General features: G+C 32.6%; 1 protein-coding gene across 4 annotated transcripts; it reads left to right on the plus strand.

Moving 5' to 3' along the window:
* Window positions 1-1,669: 1,669 nt before the first annotated feature.
* LOC120772818 lies at window positions 1,670-18,806 on the plus strand. 4 transcript variants are annotated; one of them, XM_040101610.1, is made up of 5 exons: window positions 1,670-1,801; window positions 9,774-10,433; window positions 13,041-13,211; window positions 13,287-14,203; window positions 16,141-18,806. In XM_040101610.1, exons 2-4 carry the CDS (start codon window positions 10,376-10,378, stop codon window positions 13,562-13,564), a joined length of 507 nt encoding a protein of 168 aa, XP_039957544.1. In that variant the 5' UTR covers window positions 1,670-1,801; window positions 9,774-10,375; the 3' UTR covers window positions 13,565-14,203; window positions 16,141-18,806. The 4 variants fall into 4 exon arrangements, with proteins under 4 accessions (XP_039957544.1, XP_039957546.1, XP_039957548.1 ...); XM_040101612.1 differs by having other exon boundaries at window positions 1,677-1,771; XM_040101614.1 differs by lacking the exon at window positions 1,670-1,801 and adding an exon at window positions 2,406-2,471.
* The last annotated feature ends 160 nt before the right edge of the window (window positions 18,807-18,966 follow it).

Genomic DNA, 18,966 nt, shown 5'->3' on the forward strand with positions numbered 1-18,966 from the left:
AGTTTTTGTACACAAAACAGTTTGATTATGGATATAATTTTTTTCCAAAATTAGCCTTGAGAAAATTTGTTGTCATCGAAGAAAGCCCTTCTATTTGATAGAACTGTGAAAAATTTCTATTAGTATACTCAACTAGTTTCTGAGCAATCGTGGCTTCCGACTATGAAAAATAAATTTTCGAGTGAAACACGATCAAAGTTTGAAGTAGCCTGACCTATCTCCTGCACATGTATTACGATTGCCATGAAATTTTGGGCCGCTTTTCCGAAGCTTCTATCTGCCACACTTTTATAGCGATTGATTTGAAATTTTGGGAGAATATTATAGACTACATATCATAGTATTAAAAAAATATGAAGAAACGATTTGTTGAAATTTCAAAATACACATTACCCCTTAAATAAAATGCCACACCAGCAAAAAATTACAAAAAAACGCGTTTTTTCTGGCATGCAAGTGGTTTTAACACCTTAAGGGGTTAGTATTTTCAAAAAATCATTTTTTTTATTTTAATTCCTTAATGTATATATATTTAAGAATATCCACAGAAAATTCCATATCGTTCCGGTGAATATTTTCGTAGTTATGCGCAAATTTGAAAAGGCGTTTCAGAGTTCTTGGTTTTCTCAAAATGTTGTTTTTAAAGTCAGTGACCAACATTGCACGAAAACGGCTAAACCGATTAGTCTAAAACTTTAACACGAGCTCTTAAATATATTTTTTAGTAACTAAACGAAGATTTTTTTCACCGATAAATATATATTTTTTATAAATAATTTTAGACCGACCGAAATTTTGTTTTAAAATCTATTTTTTTTGTTTTGTTTTAGAAATCGCGATTTTGTCAAAAAAATTTATTTTGCTTATTCCTCCAATTAATTAGTTTTATATTACTTTAACGAAATCTTTTTATTTTTTTAATTTCAGAGGTTTAAGTTCAGTTCTGTATTGGTCACCGCAAAACGTCTTTTTTGAGAGAAGCTCCCGGAGATCAGCTGTAGTTCCTTTCCAAATAAATATTTTTGCTAATACTAAGAGTTAAAATACAGTTAAAAGATACCATAATATGTGTACATGTGTATGTGGTGTTTTGGAACAATAAATTTAAAAGTTTTCTCAGAAAAAATTCGCTTTTTTTGGAACTTCATACAGCTAGAAAAAAAGTTTTTCCAGATTTTTTTCTGAGAAAACTTACAGCTAGAAGGTCGAAAATTCAAGTTTTGCAGATTTTTTCCTGAGAAAATTTCTAGCCGTAAGAAGGTCGAAAAAAACGAATTTTTTCTGAGAAAACTTTTAAATTTATTGATGCAAAACTTTGAACAAATTATGTGTATAGCGCAACTTATATTTAAAAAAGCATTATAAATTGTTACCGAAATGCAACATTGCTCTAATCGTGTTTCGAAAATATAATATATACCTTTTTAAATATATTTTTATTACGAATTTCGCGCAATTTACTGAAACTGCACAAAATACTAGCATACCTTCAGGCGTCATTTGGCAAGCATTCTGCGGCATACGCCATGTAGACCCGGAAGACTACAAATAACTGTCATAAATGCTCAATGGCACATGCCATTCGAATGCAACACTGCGTAAAAATATCGATTGCTACCGCCGCTGCTTGGCCTAACGGCCTGCTGTACGCTGGCTTGTACGCTTTCTGTATGCCCGCCAGTGTTTTCGTATCCAATCACGTAACGTCCTTGCTGGATGATTTAGCCGTGCTATTGTCATATCGAATAAACGTTTTCACATCGTTGTCCGGGTGCGAGCTAAATAGGAGATTGTCTCTTACGTAAATATCTATAAAATTATTTGAAAAAGAAAAATAATAAAAAATTATTAAAAAAAACAAGCTGTGTGTGTGCTAGCCAAATGGCAATAATAGTTGTAAAGCTTGCACAGCGCTGGAAAGGACTGGTTAAAAGTTGAAAACCACGCAACGAAGCAAAGAAAATCGATTACAAAATTTTGCACAATTTTCAAGACTTTTTCGGCAAATGAAGTAGGCAAAGCTTGGTGAAGGCGGTGGTGCGGCAAGCAGCTAACGGTTTTCAAATGCATATAAATATGTATATTGCATCGGTTGCAGACTGTCATAATTGCAATGAGGGCATGGAATAATTGTGCAATCTGTGTGTAGAAAAAAATGTATTTGCAATTGCAAAGTTATTTATATGAAAATATATTATATATATATGTATATATGTATATATAGCAGCAGCGCATACGTAATTCGAAAATAGCACGGAAGCATAACGGCAAAAACTGTATGTATGGCAAAGGAAAAATCTAGCAAATAGTGTTTAAAAGTGCACAGTTTCGCACGGTGTGCAGCGTTTCTAACGTTTCTATAATTTTGTGTGCGTTTTTGGCAGAAATTTCGAAGAACTTGCGCAAATTTGGCTTTGCCGTTTGACATTTTCGTTGTCATAAGCCAAAACGATTCAATCGATATCGCTATGGTTGGCGGGCCCCCATACCAACCCACACATACACACACACAAACGCACATTCCTGCTTCGCGGTGCATTAACACACATACGCACAGCCACTGGGCACCATTCCACACTAATTGGACGCAGTTACATAAGATTCGTGCTGTGAATTTGCAAGCGCAGCTGCGGCAAGTAACGGAATTAGCGTTACACTTGCAAACAAAATTCTTTAAAATATTTTATGAAGTCTCTCGAAACAATTTCATTAAATTTTTTCGTTTTTTCAAAAGCAATTAAAGAAAAAAGCGGGTGTTTGCAAGCGTAATATGGGTGACAGTGTTGAAGGGGTTGCGCTTATTCGTCGTTGCCGCTTCGTTTTCGCCAGCTGCATTGTGGTGTCTTAGCTTACGAACGTTCGTGTGCATGCGAAACCGTTAGTCAGCGTCCAGTATGAGAGTCGTTTGTCGGTTTTTCGGTTTTCGGCGCAACACAAACTATGTATTTGAGCCTTAACTAGGTCAGTTATTGAATTTTCAAACGAATTGCAATGCGCAAGCAGCAATAACAATAACAACAACAACAAGAACAACAATTACATGTACTCGTATGACCAACACAGTGCATAACAATAAGACAGTTATAAAAAAAAACAAACAAGCAACGCGTTTTTAACGACAAAAAGAGACAGTAACGATTGCATGAAGTGCCAGCCGAAGCAAGGCATGAAAGCGAGCAGCAACGAAAAGCGAAAATGTGCAAATTGTGCGAAATGGCGTTGGTAGCGTGGAAAGCAATGCGGAAGTGACTGCAACTCAAAGGTTTCCATGCAAGCAAATGAGCGCAGTCGAAAATAATTAAAAAAAAAATAAAGAAAGTTATGTGTACATATGCATGTGTGTGTGTGTGTGTTAACTCAGCAGCAATATGAAATAGGGCAAATATGTTCTGTGGCTTAAAGTTATTTGTCATTAATTTGCTAAAATTTGACATGAAACTGGTTTGCGTGCCAACAACATAATTCTTGTTGTAAATATATTGTTGTATTTGTGACTATTGATCTCGCAGTCATTGTCATTTTTTTGCTGTCATTTTTTTGTGGCTCTCATTTTCTTTTATTGCTGTCATTATCCTACATCCTCATTTATAGCCTTTTATCCACTTGGCGGTGACTTCTTTTGTTGTTGTTGTATTATTTTCGTTATGTGTATGTGTGTGCATATTAAGGTTAGCTTTCTTGTTGTATTATTATTTTCGTTATGTGTGTATGCGTGTGTGTGTATTAAGGTGTGTGCGCTCATATACTCGCTAGGCAACCCACTAATAACAGTTAATAAAATCAATTCTCCACCCATAAAGAATGCCAGCAGAACAATCACTGACATGTCAAATCTACCTCAAAATGGCTTAGCACGGCCAAACTCAACTCAACAGTTTGGTTGCATGTGCTGTTATGTATTCGCATACATACATACGTAAATGTATACATACATATGTATAAGCTGTTAATTGAATGATTCACAAATCAAACGCCATAGCATTAGTTAGAGCGAGCTCGTGTTACATATCAGCGCTTATAACGGTAAATTATATATTTTTGTGAGTAATTGAGGTTATTTTCATATGCATATACTCCTACATATACGTGGTTTTTCAAATATGGTACACATTTCAAATATACATAAACATACATATGTATGTATGTGAGTACTTGCAGCACCTGCTTAAGTGGCTTTTGATATTTGATTTCACTACTTGATTCATATTTATAAATAGACATATTTTCGTTGTGTGTAATTAACCACCGCTGAAGCCGCTTTTTCTTTGCTTTTTCTACCTTACATAATAGCCGCTGGCTGTCATATATTTTTTTCCTACAACATATTATTTTCTTTCAACATATTATACAAGCCAGGCATATCGCTTTTTTTATATGATTTTTCATGGCAAATAGACATACATATGTACATATATATGTATATAGTAATGGAAATTTGTAACAAAATATGCTTGACTGAACCCTTATTAAATTGTTTGCAAGGTGCTTGTATCCGCTTACATAACCACTTCAAGCTTAGCAATTTGCCTTTAACTGAAGAGTCAGAAGACCGTTAATAGAGTACACGCACATTTTCATTATTTTTATTACTTTCATTTTAAGCGCATAAAGTAAATGAGAAGTTTGTATATGTATATTTACATTTTACAATACTAACTTTCATATCGTCACCTAAAAGGCAAAAGAACGCATCACCAAAAAAATGGAAATTGAGTTTTTTGTTGCCTACGTTTCCTTACATGATGTTAGAAATATGTAGTATCAAATTTTCAGTTGCCGTTGACAGACATAACTACTATATAACCACTAACTAACCACTATATAACCGCTATATAACCATCATATAACCACTTTATAACCAAAACTCAAATTCTGTTTCAATATGAATTTTTATTATATCGTTTTTCCTTCCTTGTAAACTTATGAAAAGTGATGTTACGTTATTTTGCCTTTTAGGTCACGATATACCATATACTTATACTGCGTTATTGCGTGAACTCGAAATTTTCCTGTAATAAAAATTTGTTTCTATTAAAATGCAAGTATTTATTATCCACTGTATCATTAAAAGAACAAATTTCAATTGCTCGCGATTTACCATATAAAATTAGTTATTGTCTCCTCTCTATGGTGTTATAGTGGCACAATTTAATTTTTCTATCATGATATACAATAGACCTTAGGTCGCGGTGCTATTCTCATCTATTTATCTTTTCATGCTATAAATTGACACCTAAGCCTCTGCCGCCTTTCGCTGGGAGAAAAAGTTTAAATAATCCATATATACACACATACATGGAAAAATGGTCTACGTGGCTGATAGATTACCGCAAAATTAAACAAGTTTCATAAAAAATTTAAAAGATGTTACTTTCAGCTGCATCGTAGCTATAATACTCTTCACAAATGCAAAAGATCCCTTAAAAAACTTAATTTGATCAGCCAGTTTGTATGGATGCTATACGCTATAGTAGTTGGATCATAACAATTTCTTTAGAGATTGTACCGTTGCCTTGAACAAGTATCCCTGTCAAATTTCGTTACGATATCTCATCAGGTAAAAAAGTTTTCCATACAATGACTTGATTTCAATCGTTCAGTTTGTATGGCAGCTATATGCTACAGTGGTCGGATATCGGCGATTTCGACAATTGAACAACTTGTTTAACAGAAAAGAAGGTGTGTAAATCCTTAACCACAAATATATTTATTTTCATGTTTCATGTTGATATCAGTAATGAAAATTACATGAATAGTTTTCTAACCGAAAACCGACATCGCGAGTGATGACTACTGTTAAAACACTAGCGATGATTGTATCGAGGCCAGTGACAAAATAAACATTTTAGGCATGAACTGACTTACATGACTAATAATTTTTATTATAGATGTCTTAATAATGTCCAGAAAAATTATGATCTATAAGTTAAGCGTCATTCTGAGACCTCAATAAGTCATAGATACACCAAATCTCGAATATTGTTATGTCGATATTTATATCCTCTTTTTTCTTGCGTTGAAAAGATTAGAGCTATTTTAGATGGTCTTAACTGACGAAATTGTCTCAAGAATAAGTACAAAGAATTAGTTACTCGTTGTTTGGAATATATTTTCTATAATATTACATAGGACATCTTACAGAGGAATTCAGAGAGTAAACACAGTCAATGGATTCGCAATTGAGCAGACCTTTGTTTATGATTGAATTTTACTTTTTATATGCTTCTGAAGTACATACTTGGGAAAACGTCGGGTTTTGTGAGTCCGGAAGTATATACTTGGGAAAAAGAAATATCTGGTGTTTCCGCTAGCTATACCGTGACACATTTTGAGTTGTTGAGATGAGGTGTATTCTTTAAGAGAATAAATCCATAATTATGAATTCCTTGATCTTGTAAATGTTTACTCAGATTAACCGGTATTTAGAGAGAACTACTTTAGTATTATAAAGTAAAGCTATAACTTCTGTCTCAGGACTAGTAAAATGATTCCACCAATATGATATTTCACTATTTGCTTTAGGAAATATTATTACTATTTTAACAGTATTCCAATGATGACGAGATGTTTCTCGAGAAGGAACATTTCAAGGGTTACAAACTTTGCCTGTAACATTAAGGTTACGCTGAGGAATAATTTTATTCTTTTTAAAACAAGTTTTATATTTTGTATCTTTCTTCTGAGCATTTTTCCACAGAATTATTAAAGTGGTATCAGGTTTCTTTTCAAGTTATTAAAAGTAAGATATCTGCAAATTCTGAGTCAGGTTCGAATATACTGAAAGTTTTTCATGAAAACCTTCATATTATTTTTTTTTAATAGCAGGAAGCATCGACTGCCAGTCTTTAATCCGCTAAACCTAACCTGGTCCCAACACATGTGTCTCCCATGAGAACACTTTTTAGTGTTAGAAATAGAACCATTTATGTTGAATTGAAAGACAAATATTCCTTGAAATCGTTTAAAACTGCTGTCTTGCCGCAGCATTAGCATATGCAATCAATATAAACTTAATGCAAGCTATCATTTCTTTAATTAATTATTTTGTTGGGTTTTTTCCCATCAGTCACATACATCACATACTTCAATTAGCTCGTTTTTACCAACATGGCTTGTTGTATAACATTAATCTTCCATTAAATGTGTCGTAAATGGATAACATGTTACATATATGCGAACAAATATTCGTATACAGTGAAACCTCGCTATAATGGAACTTCACAGAATACAAACTTTACATATGAACTTCTAGCTGAACTCCTCACAAAACGCTGGAATGAAGAAGAAGATTTTTGGGTTTTGGTTTAACGAAAATGTAACTCGAATAACTGTATATAGCAAATTACAAAAAAAAATTAAGTACCGTTATTGTAAACCCATGAGTTTGTTAGTTAGGAACTTGAAAATGTGTATTTTTGTAGTTTTTAGCTTTAGTTTCTAATCAAAATTAAAAAAAAAAACAGTGATTGATGAATACTAGAGAGTGGTGAATCGAACACAAAACTGGCAAATTAAAACGAGTAAATTAAAGATAGATCCCTGCAGTTTTATTAAATTTCAAATTTAAATTTATCCGCCTTACAAACTGACTGACTGTTCAAAATGAAGATTTTGTATGGAAAACTTTTTCATTGGACGAAATGAATTTAGCAGACGTTACCTCTTCCGTCATAAAAATATAATTGCTATTCAATTGCTGGACAATAGTTTACAACGTAGAGGATTGCAAAGATATCACTCGTTGGACCTCTTCTTCCGAATCAATTAATGAATAATTTTTTATTTATTTAATTTAATTTAACTTTTTTTATTTATTTATTGTCATACTATCATAATTCGATTAAATTACTGTATACAATTTTATTATATTTAATTTAATTTAAATTAATTAATTTTTTTTATTTATTTAAAGTCATACTACTATAACTCAACCTCATTGTGTTTTCATGAATTTTTATTGTTGTTTTTATAATTAAACAGATTCTAAATATATTGAAAATCACAAAAAAAAAATTGACGAGATGACCTCCCGAAATTCGGCATAGATTACTACGCAAGTCATTTCTATAATCTTCGAAGAAATTGTGCCGATCGAACAACTATAGCATAGACTAGCAGCTTTTCAAACTGTTTTGTATGCCTTTCATGCTTAAAGAAATGCGGCTGTGTAAGGTATAATAACAATGCTGCAATAGAAGTTAACATTTTTTCTATTTTGTAATGAATTCAACTGGATAACTGTCGTATTGCCTTCACATATAAGGTTTTTGGCAAGAACGCGCGCCAGATAATAGAAAAATTTGATTTTTTCTTGCCTTCAAATATTTCATAAATCTCAATTTCTATACAAGGCTTTACCGTATATACTACGCTACAACGTGACCACATGAAACGCCCACTAAGCCATCAAATAGTGCCAAATCCATTTCCTATACTACAGCCCTTACCGCTGAACACGCGACCACTCGCCTCCACTTGCATGAACTTATTGGTACTTATGTAGTGCATGCGTTGATGCACGGGTGTGTGTATGTGTATGTACATTGTCTTTTCTTTGCCACTATGACAGCCGACGATTATGTAAAATGCAAGCGCAGCACTTGCAGGAAAATCTTCCTGCGCAACGTGAGCGCTATCAACATCAGCAACGTCATTATTGTCATTCGTTTGCGTTCATTCTTGCATGCTGGCTCGGCAAAGTGAGCACGAGTAGTCGTGTGCAAGTGCTGGCAGTGTTTGTGAAAAGAGAGCGTAAGAGAATGCATATTTGAGTGTGAGTAGTATGTCAAAAATTGATTGCATGTACATGCTTATGTAAATATATATGTATTTATATACATAAGTATATGTATGTGAAAATTTGTATAAATGTATGTAAGTATATATTGGATGTATGTATGTATGCATTGTATGTATGTGTGTCAGTCTAAAATTTGCGAAAAACATAATGAAAAGAAAATTGCAATGCGTCCCATATCTGAAAAAGTGAGAACAACGGTGCATACATATGTACATGCATGTATGTACATGATTAAGCATGTGCGCAAACTTTTTGTCGGCGGAAAGTGCAATCAACTAAAAATAACAACAGCAGCACTCGTTCAATATAAATCATGTACAAATTAAAAGCAACAAAAAAAAACTCAAAAACAAATAATTGAAAAAGAAAATAAATTGTGAGCAAGGGAAAATGGCTACGCTGAACATGTGCAAGCGTATAAATCTTGGCAGTTGGATGCAACCACAACCGCAGCACCCAATAAAGTGGATTAGGCCAATTACTTTGTGCCACAAACTTTCGGTCGAACACAAGCAGGCAGTCGTTAAGCTAAATGTGTTGTAACAACAACAATAGGGATGAGAAAACTAACAACTACAAAGCGAAAAACTACAAAACGAACTATGAATGTCATAATGTGTACACACTTTTTCATTATATACAACTGCTACTTATGTAGATATGTATATCTACTCGAATATACATATGTATATACATGCTTACATATTACTCGTATATATAAAAATATATACATATGTATATAAGTATGCTACGCCCCGCCGCAGCCGCCATCACCCGTGTATTTCGACGTTTTCGCCTACGCAAATGCGCCTCAAAAGTCATTGTCTGCCGCTGCCGTTTGAATTCTTGCCATTTGCCAATGTTTCTTTGAAATACACATTTTCTCTCGTTTTTCATTGCATTTTGTGTTTCTTGCATTTCATCCAAATGATTTAACCGATTATTTTGTTGCATTTCTTCCGAATCATTGCAGTTCAGTGCGAGATGTCGGCATAACAGAACGTCAAATAATCAAACAGCCAGTCAGTGAGTCAGTTAGTCAGTGAGCCAGCAAGACCGCGTTGAAAAGTCCGTGTGACAGTGAGTTGGTGTGTCAGTTGCCGCCGAAAAGCCAAGCCAGTTAAGCTAAGTAGCAGAGTAGCCTGCGTGGCCGAGTCCAATTATTGTACCTGTGTATGAGACGTGCCCCGATTTGTGATTTTATTTCGAAGTGACAAAGTTTTGCTTCACACCCATTAACTGCGTGTTTTAAGTGAACTCTTAAAAAAACAAAAACGAAAACAAATAATAGTAATCAGCAAGCAAAATAACATAGCAAAAAGCAATACGGTAATAATTAAAATAATAAAATAATTGAAACTAACCGAAAGTATCAACTATTAACCAAAACAATTTAACTAAAAGTTCTTTTAGCGAACTACATTCGAAACTAAACGCGTAGCGAACAACAACAATAGTTCTGTTTTTAATCCTCTCCAACAGTTTTTTGTTAATCTCGTTGTTGTTGTGAATAAATCGATAATTGTATAATATCAAAACCACAAAAAGCAAAAAAAAAAAAAAGAAACAAGAAAAATGTCACCACTAATGGAACGAACACTGCTGCTCTTGGGCATCCTTTGCTGTTTACAAGGTAGGTCTGTTATACAAATGACAATTTTACATAATTGTATGGCTTACAAATATTTTTAAAATACTATTTTTTTATTTTCTTGGATATCTTAGCAAATTTGTTGGTTTCCAGTTACCAGCTTACGAATTTGTTTATGAAATTATGGAGTGGGTTCTTATTTTTATGATAATTGCATATATTTTTATCAATTGGATCAGCTTTTCCATTATGACTATTGTATTGCGTCCGTTTAAGAATTCACTAAAAATCAAATATGGAGATATCTAAACCCAGAGTATACAAAATGTTCAGTTTTACTCAATGAAAATCTCCGTTTGCATTTCAAAAGTAAGTCGAATGTGTTCAGTAGCATTGATGTCATCAAATTCTCAGAAAGTCTGTGAAACATATTCTTCTTCTTTATTGGCGTTGTTTGGCGCCAATTGAATATTCAAGTGTAGCCAAGTTCCTATAAATTCTTTCACAAAATTTGATGAAAACTTGACTTCTTATGTCCCGAACACAATATATTCTTTTATTTTGACTTGACTTACTATCGAAGAAAACCCTAACCTGATCCGCACCAGATGTAATATACTAATGCAAATTATTATTTATTTTTCCGGTGCTCGAAACACTTTTCTTAAACACTTTTTGCCATGATCTCATTTAGTGAATTTTGTTTTATCTCTCCGATCGACTGAAAATGGGTTCAGAGGAGCGGCAATTTCAGTTTGGGAAACAAGAAAAAATCACACGGAGCCAAATCTGGAGAATACAAAGGTTGATCGATGGTATTAATTGCATTTTTGGCTTTAAATTCGGTCACAATCGTAGCTCGATGCAATGGTTCATTATCATCATGTAAAATCCATGAATTGGTCGGCCACAATTCCGACCGTTTTCGACGGATGTTCTCACGCAAACGCCTCAATACGACCAAATAGAATTCCTTATTGATCGTCTATCCTTCCGGAACAAATTTACGTTGCACTAAACCATGAATAGAGAAAAAACAATGAGCATCACCTTTTCACCTTGCGGTTGTTTTTTTTTCGTTTTTTCCCTCCATTCCAATGATTGTTGACTTGTTTGCGTGTCAAACTCAGAAACCCATGTCACATCGGTAGTTATAATGTTTTCCATTAATGTGGGATAGGAATTCGTACGTTAAATTATATCAAAAGGGACGTGTTTATGGTACTTCTTTGGAAAAAATTCGGCTTTACCGGGACGAATCAGGCAAGAACGCCTGACCACTAAAATCATTCAAAATGACTCGCGAGAGATGTCAAGCTCTCTTGAGATCTCTCTAACACTTGCCTGACGATTTTCTAGCACCATAACTTTCACTTTTTTAATATTTTGATCAGTTGTAGAGGTCGAAAGTCGTCCAGAATGAGGCATGTTTTCAACGATCTCTCGACCGTCTTTGTACCACTCGTAGGCTTATGTTTAAATTAATTTTTTAATTAGCTAAATACATGTTTTTGAAATATCATTTACCTGGAGTATTTAAATTACAATTTCTGGGTACTTTGCTATTTTCACTAAGTTTGGTTTGCCATTCCATAAAGAACTTCGGAACAATGTTTGCAAATCGTGCGAATTTATTGCCAAAATAATGTCTCAGTTTGATCGGTTTCGCACCATATTTGCTCAAGCAGATAATGTTCATCCTCAGCGACACCCATCGAAGAGTGATAGAGTATCGAAGCCGACCCATATGAGTCCATCCGCAATCGCGCGCAATAATGGGAACTGTGCCCTTCCACTTTATGGAGGATTTTGGTGAGAGATCTTGGTTAGCGGGCTTACAAAGTCCAATTTGTGCAAGAGTTGAAGCCAAACTACCAACAGCGAATCGCACGCCCATGAATGGACCCAACACTCCCGATTTTTACAAGGAAATTTAGTTCAGCGATGAAGATATGTTAATAAACCGAATTGTCGTATTTAGAGCGATGATAATTCATAAGCCATTGCTGAGACACCGTTACATCCGAAAAAAATCAGAGGCAAAGGGGATCATTGATGCATATTTCTTTAAAAATGAAGCTGGTCATAACGTTACGGTCATTGGGGCATGCTACTGAGCCATGATAAAATACTGATTCAATGTCTGAATTGGAGATGGTTGGAGTAAACGGCTTTGAGTTCCGACATGGGTTCTATGCCATACAGCCAACGAAACAAATAATTTTTGAAGAAAACTTCGGTGAGCATAACATCTCGTGCCGTAGGTCTTTGGCTTGGCCACCGATTTAACACCACTGAACTATTTTATTATATTTGTGGAAATGTGTAGTGTCGATTCATCTACTCAGTTAAGCCCGAGACGATTGATGGCTAGGAAGAGAATATTCGGCGCTGCAAAGAGTGTTCGAAAGTAGGGACTTGACTTAAATGGATATTGTTTGAGCTAGCCGCGACAATGAATTCATCGAAATCACTCTTAAAACATAATTCAAAATATTATTATTATAATAGAGTTTAATTCTTGTCTATAACAATAAATTCTAAGCGTTTTTTTTTTCTTCTTAAAAACCACACGTCTAAAAAAATACCCTTTACATACCTTTATCAACATATTTTCTAAGACCCTGCATCACAATTTTCCTTCCACAGCAACCACTGCGCTGATGTGTTACGACTGTAATAGCGCCTACGATCCCAATTGCGGTGATCCGTTCGAACCCTATACCTTGGGTAAGGTGAACTGCACCCAGCAGGAGGTTAAGGAACATCTTAAGGACAAATACACCAAACCTATGCTCTGCCGTAAGACAACACAAAAGGGTGAGTGAAATATGATAATTATTTTAATTTCAATAACTTGTAACCTTACTCACCTATAACATTTTATCGTTTCAGTTTATGGCAAGGTGCGCGTGGTGCGCGGTTGCGGCTACATACCCGATAAGAGCGATGATGGCTTGTGCATGAAACGCTCCGGCACACATGACGTGCAGGCAATCTATTGTGCGTGCACATCTGAGCTGTGCAATCATGCCGCCTCCACATTGTATCAGAACAACAATCATCCCATACTATCGGCATTACCCTATACATTAGCAGCGTTCTTTGTTTGGTTTGCCACATTTTCGAGTCATTTCAATATCAATGCTTTTGGTGCTGTGCAAATTTCATAAATAGTACGAGATATACAGAAGCCTACACGCATATATAGTAGAAATAAATAAGCATACATACATACAAGCATACATGCATACATACATACATATGATAGATGTGTATATGTGTATTAAGGAAATGAAGTCGCGACGTTTTCATTTTACCACTTTAAGTTTGGAAAGTCATAACAGAGTCATACACACACACACCCCAGAACACACACATACACACATGCATTGCATAATTCAAGCGAAATAGAGCAAACAAAACGCAAGTAAAAGCAGAAGTTGATTGGGAATAAAGAAAGAAAAGGAAAGCGCAACCAACACTTAACGGTTAAAAATAGCATGGAACAAAAGCTAACGGATGTTAAAGCAGTTTAAAGGAGAGCGACGCAGCCTAGCTGAAGTAGCATGTGTTGCATAAGCAGACAAATGAAATCAGCACACTTGAGATTGCATAACCACATTTAAGCTAAAATAAAGAAATAAACTAAATTAATAGAAATTAATACGAAAAACAGCGATTTGTTCAACTAAAACCGAAAGCAAGCATCTTTACTGTATATGTTGCCCCTAAAAGTATGCTAATAAAAATATTTTTCGTTCGAAGACAATGCAATTGACAAGGCCGGAAAAAATTGCTGTTGAAAGCAGGTATGTGAGCAAAAAGATAGTTAAGTACAGCTGAACTTCCCTAACTCGAATCAGCATAAACCACAAAAAAACTTCGAGTTTGAGAGATTACGAGTTGAGGAAGAAAATTTGTATGCAATTTGGCTTATATTGGCAATTTAAAAGTTCGAGTTATGAAGAGCTTTGATTTATAGAAGTTCTAGTTTTGAATCACTTCGCGTTATGGAAGTTCGAGTTATGGAAGTTAAACTATATTTACAACAACAACTAACGGATTATATTCAATATATATATTGTTGAGTAGTTTTATTTTTGAAACCAAAAAAAAAAAATTATAGCCAATGAAATCTATTGGAAATGAATGACAAAATATCAAAAATTAAAGAAAAAATTATTTACGGACGATTTGAGTTCCGGTAGAGGCAGAGCAGGGCATGTTATAAAAAAAAAGTTGTATTACAAAGTTATAGGTAATGAAAATATCCCACTTTTGTATCAACACGTTTCTCACATAACCTCAAAATTATTATTTATTGAAATAGTCAAATATCCAAGTTTTTTGTATTTGTTTACTTCTTATGTCCCAAAGACTATCATTTTTATATAAAATATTAAAGTGGAATTCTTATTTCGACTTAAGATTGGAAAAAACTCAATTTTCAATAAAAATTTTGTTCTATTAATAATGGATAAAATATTAGATAAAAAAAAGCAATAAATTTTTTTCTACAAAATATTTGTAAGTAGGTAAATTTACAATAAAATTTTTTTAGGTTATGCAAATATCCCGCTTTTGTATCAACACGTTTCTCACATACAAAATGTCTCAACATTTGTGTGAAATAGTAAAATATCCAAGTTTTTATTATTCTTTTACTTCTTATGTCCCAAAGGCTATCATATTTTATACAAAATATTAAGGTGAAATTCTTATTTCGACTTAAAATCGGAAAAACTCAATTTTCAATAAATTTTTTTTCCAATAAATATTAGAATAAAAAAAAATAAATCTAATAAATATTAGATTAATAAATATTAGATTAAAAAACATTTTTAATTTTTTTCTAAAAATATTAGATTAAAAAAATATTATATTTAAAAAAATTAAATTTTCATATATATTTTTTTTTTTTTAACATTAGAATTTTATAAAAAGTCAGTAGGTCAATTTTTAAATTTTTTTAGGTAATGAAAATTTGTGTTAAAAAATATTAGATTGAAAAAAATAAATTTTCAATAATTTTTTTTTCTAAAGAAATAACTTTAAAAGATTGAATTTTTATAGAAAATCGGTAGGTTTTATATTTGTTGAAATATACATATACTTGATGTTAGTGATAAAATATACACATATGTACATTAACACGATGGTTTTTCTCTAAAAATGTACAAAAACGTTTTATGGTTTTTGGCGCCGATTACAGTAAATTGAAAAATTCTTACAAATATGCTCATAATTCCGAAATTATTTGCTGGATTAACTTCAAAACTTTCAGAGAATAGTCTCAAATATATGTAGATTCAATACATCGTCATCTGAAATGCCACATTAAATAAGAATTATATAAAATTCAAATCTTCCGCTGTCAGATATAACCAATAAATTACCAATACATAACCTTTTTATAACCAAAACCCAAATATTGTTTCAATTTTATTGGTTTCTATTATATCGTTAGTCCTTCGCCTGTAAACTTATGAAAATGTTGATGAATTTTAACCTCCCGCTGTCAGATATAATCAGTACATAACCAATATATAACCAAAATATAGCCAATTTATAACCGAAACACAAATTTTGTTTTAATATTTTTATTACATATTTTTCTTCGATTGTAAACTTATGAAAAGTGTTGTTACTTTATTTTGCATTTTAGGTGATCTTTTTTTTCAATTCACAAGTGGCTATAACCCTTTAATAATATTTTATGCTAATACTTCATTTTTTTATTTTTTAGGTTATGTTACAATTAAGGCAAACCACGCGAATAAATGTGCGCGCCAGCGCTGCTGCGTATGTATGTGGCTGTTATTAAACAATACGCATACATATATATGTATATACATAATTAACTTACTTATACAAATATGTCATTTAAGTTATTAGGAAGATAACAAAAACAAAAACATTAGAAAAAAAATCAAATACAAGGAAAACAAAAACAACTGCCGTCACATGTCTTGCGAAGAAGTATTCGAAATTTTTAATAATAGTTTCACAGTGTATATATGTATGTATGTATACTATAGTGCTAAATGTAACCAACACATGCTGACACTAACGACGTACGTCATAAATATCTAACTGCGTATGAAAGTGTAAAGTGTTATGTAGTAGTTGCTTTGTAAAAAAAAATTAAATAAGAAGAATTATAATTTTTTTTTAAATACTTCACATGAAATTGTGTTTGCAGCGTTATTGAAGCAGGATATGGTGCTTAAGGAGTTATATCCACTTGAAAGTAAGAAAAAAAAGAGTTTTTTTTGTGTATTTTGTTTAGAGAGGCATTTACTTAAATAAACTAATTAACATTAGTAATGTACATTAACGGAATTTAATGTACCTTAATAAGCGGTTATCAATTTTGAAATTTTTTTTTCTCTTGAACCCGTCGTTGATCTCCAAGAGAACATCCGAAAAAGCTGTCTGGCGCTGAGGAAGATTTTGCTGCTTAAAATTATCCAAAGTTCAAGAATCGAAGAAAAAATATTATTACAATAAATGAATGCAGTTAATGATGGCAGGAATGGTGAAAATTTAGATTTTTGAAAAAATTGGTGGTTTCTTTAAAAATATATATTTTTTTAAACTCACTTCGAAGTGTCTAAAAAATCGAAATTATCATCAAAAATCTCATTACTTCGATTATTATATAGTAACATATATAAATAATATTTCTTGAAAGGTCATGTAATCGACTACAAGTCGGTCGATCTAGCCGTTTTGGAGAAATTTTCCGCACCAACTCTGAAAAAGTCTCTTTTGGTGAAATAATTTACACTTCAGAGTAGTTTAAAGATCGATTATTTAATATAAACATCTTATTCCTTCCACCGTTATATAGTAAAATATATAAGTAATATATCTTGAAAGGTTATGTGAGACCACAAATCGGTCAATCTCGCCGTTTTAGAGAAATTTTCCTTACCAACTATTAAGTAGCATCTCGCGAAAACGCGTTTAAAGTTTTGGCTGCGATTATTACAAATACGCTCATATCTCCTAAACTATTTTCCAAATCAATAATAAATTTTCGGAAAATACCCTCAAATATCTGTACCTTCGATAACTATGCAAAAAATTTATGCATAAAAAAAGTCGATTTTTTTCAGATTCACAAGTGGATATAGCCCCTTAAAACCGAGTTGTTTTTGAAAAATGCAAGAAAAGTGTACGCAAACTTCTTAAATACTTTATAAATAGTGTGTGTTATAACGTACAGTACTTTCTATACAACGCCACCACGTTGGAAACACTAAGCTGCCAACCACTGTTGTATAGTCTTAACATAACATTGAGATGTTACTTTAACAGTTGCAAGTAAATAAGAAATACTTAAAATAACTGCATATAAAATGTAGCTTAGCAAAAATGCATTATGAGTGTTAGTAGCTAACTCGCAATGCAACACTAGTCTCACTCATAAGCTACATAATCTAACATTTGTTTTAACAGTAAAATAATATTTTCTTCTAAACACGATTTTGCTGCATTATTGCAATAGTTATAGCAACATATGTAGTTCATATGTATATGCCTTAGTTTTTAGCTATACTTCCATTATTTGCATACTATATAACAGTTAAATACTGTAATATTTTGGCAGAATCACACAGAGTTGGCGTTTACACATGCAGCTGTATGTGACACAACTAAAAGGCAGTCCTTATGGTAAGGCAACAGTATAAGAACAGTTAAGCGTAAAAAATTTGTAAATTTAGCAAATGTAATAAATAAATCACTTAAAAAATATAGGGACTTAATGATTTAAAGCAGCTAACTACCATATAAAGCCCAAAACACTAGTATTCAATCCAAATACAACGCATACAACAACAAATTATGCAAATGCAATTAATTTAAATACATACAAATGCGCTCCATACTGCAAAAAACATATACACGCTTACATACTTACACAGTTACATATGTGAAGCATATAAAGCTAGTGAAATAAATCGCCTAACAAATTATATAAAAAAAATCTGTCATGCCTACATAAATTTACATATAAACATACACGAACTTACACATACTCAATATTTATATTATATGCATAAAACCGCAAATTTTGTCCAGAAAAAAATTCAAATATTAAAAATAAAAAATAACTGTCATAAAGCAATTAAAAACGTATATAATTTAGTACGCAAGCAACACGCTGCGTAATGAAAGTGAACATGAACCTTTATTAATTTCCATAAAGAAGAACATAATATAGTTAATATACATACATATGTATATGTATGTATGTAATGAGTATAAGCTTAATGAAAACATACTTATAAACGAAGGTGTATGAACAAAATGCTGCGCATAATATTAGTATTTATAACGACACTCATCGAAAAACAACAACACGTACACAACTTATTATTACTATACAGTGAAGCGAAAAAAAAATAATTAAAAGAAAAATTCATAAAATTTTTTTCGGGATTTCAAATTTTTCCTCAAGGCATATATGTACATACAAATAAACTTGAAGCAAAGTACAGTTATAATTATTTATATGAGGCTGATTATGTATGTATGTATTATATCGAAATCGCAAACTACAACT

The sequence above is a fragment of the Bactrocera tryoni genome, chromosome 3 (genome assembly GCF_016617805.1).
Source record: "Bactrocera tryoni isolate S06 chromosome 3, CSIRO_BtryS06_freeze2, whole genome shotgun sequence".
NCBI classification, from domain to species: domain Eukaryota; kingdom Metazoa; phylum Arthropoda; class Insecta; order Diptera; family Tephritidae; genus Bactrocera; species Bactrocera tryoni.

Excerpts from the sequence above, each read along its gene's own strand:
- LOC120772818 (XM_040101610.1), top strand. The coding sequence starts at position 10,376 with ATGTCACCACTAATGGAACGAACACTGCTGCTCTTGGGCATCCTTTGC. Across the intron at positions 10,434-13,040 it reads CATCCTTTGCTGTTTACAAG|CAACCACTGCGCTGATGTGT; the intron begins GTAGGTCTGTTA and ends TTCCTTCCACAG. Across the intron at positions 13,212-13,286 it reads CCGTAAGACAACACAAAAGG|TTTATGGCAAGGTGCGCGTG; the intron begins GTGAGTGAAATA and ends TTATCGTTTCAG.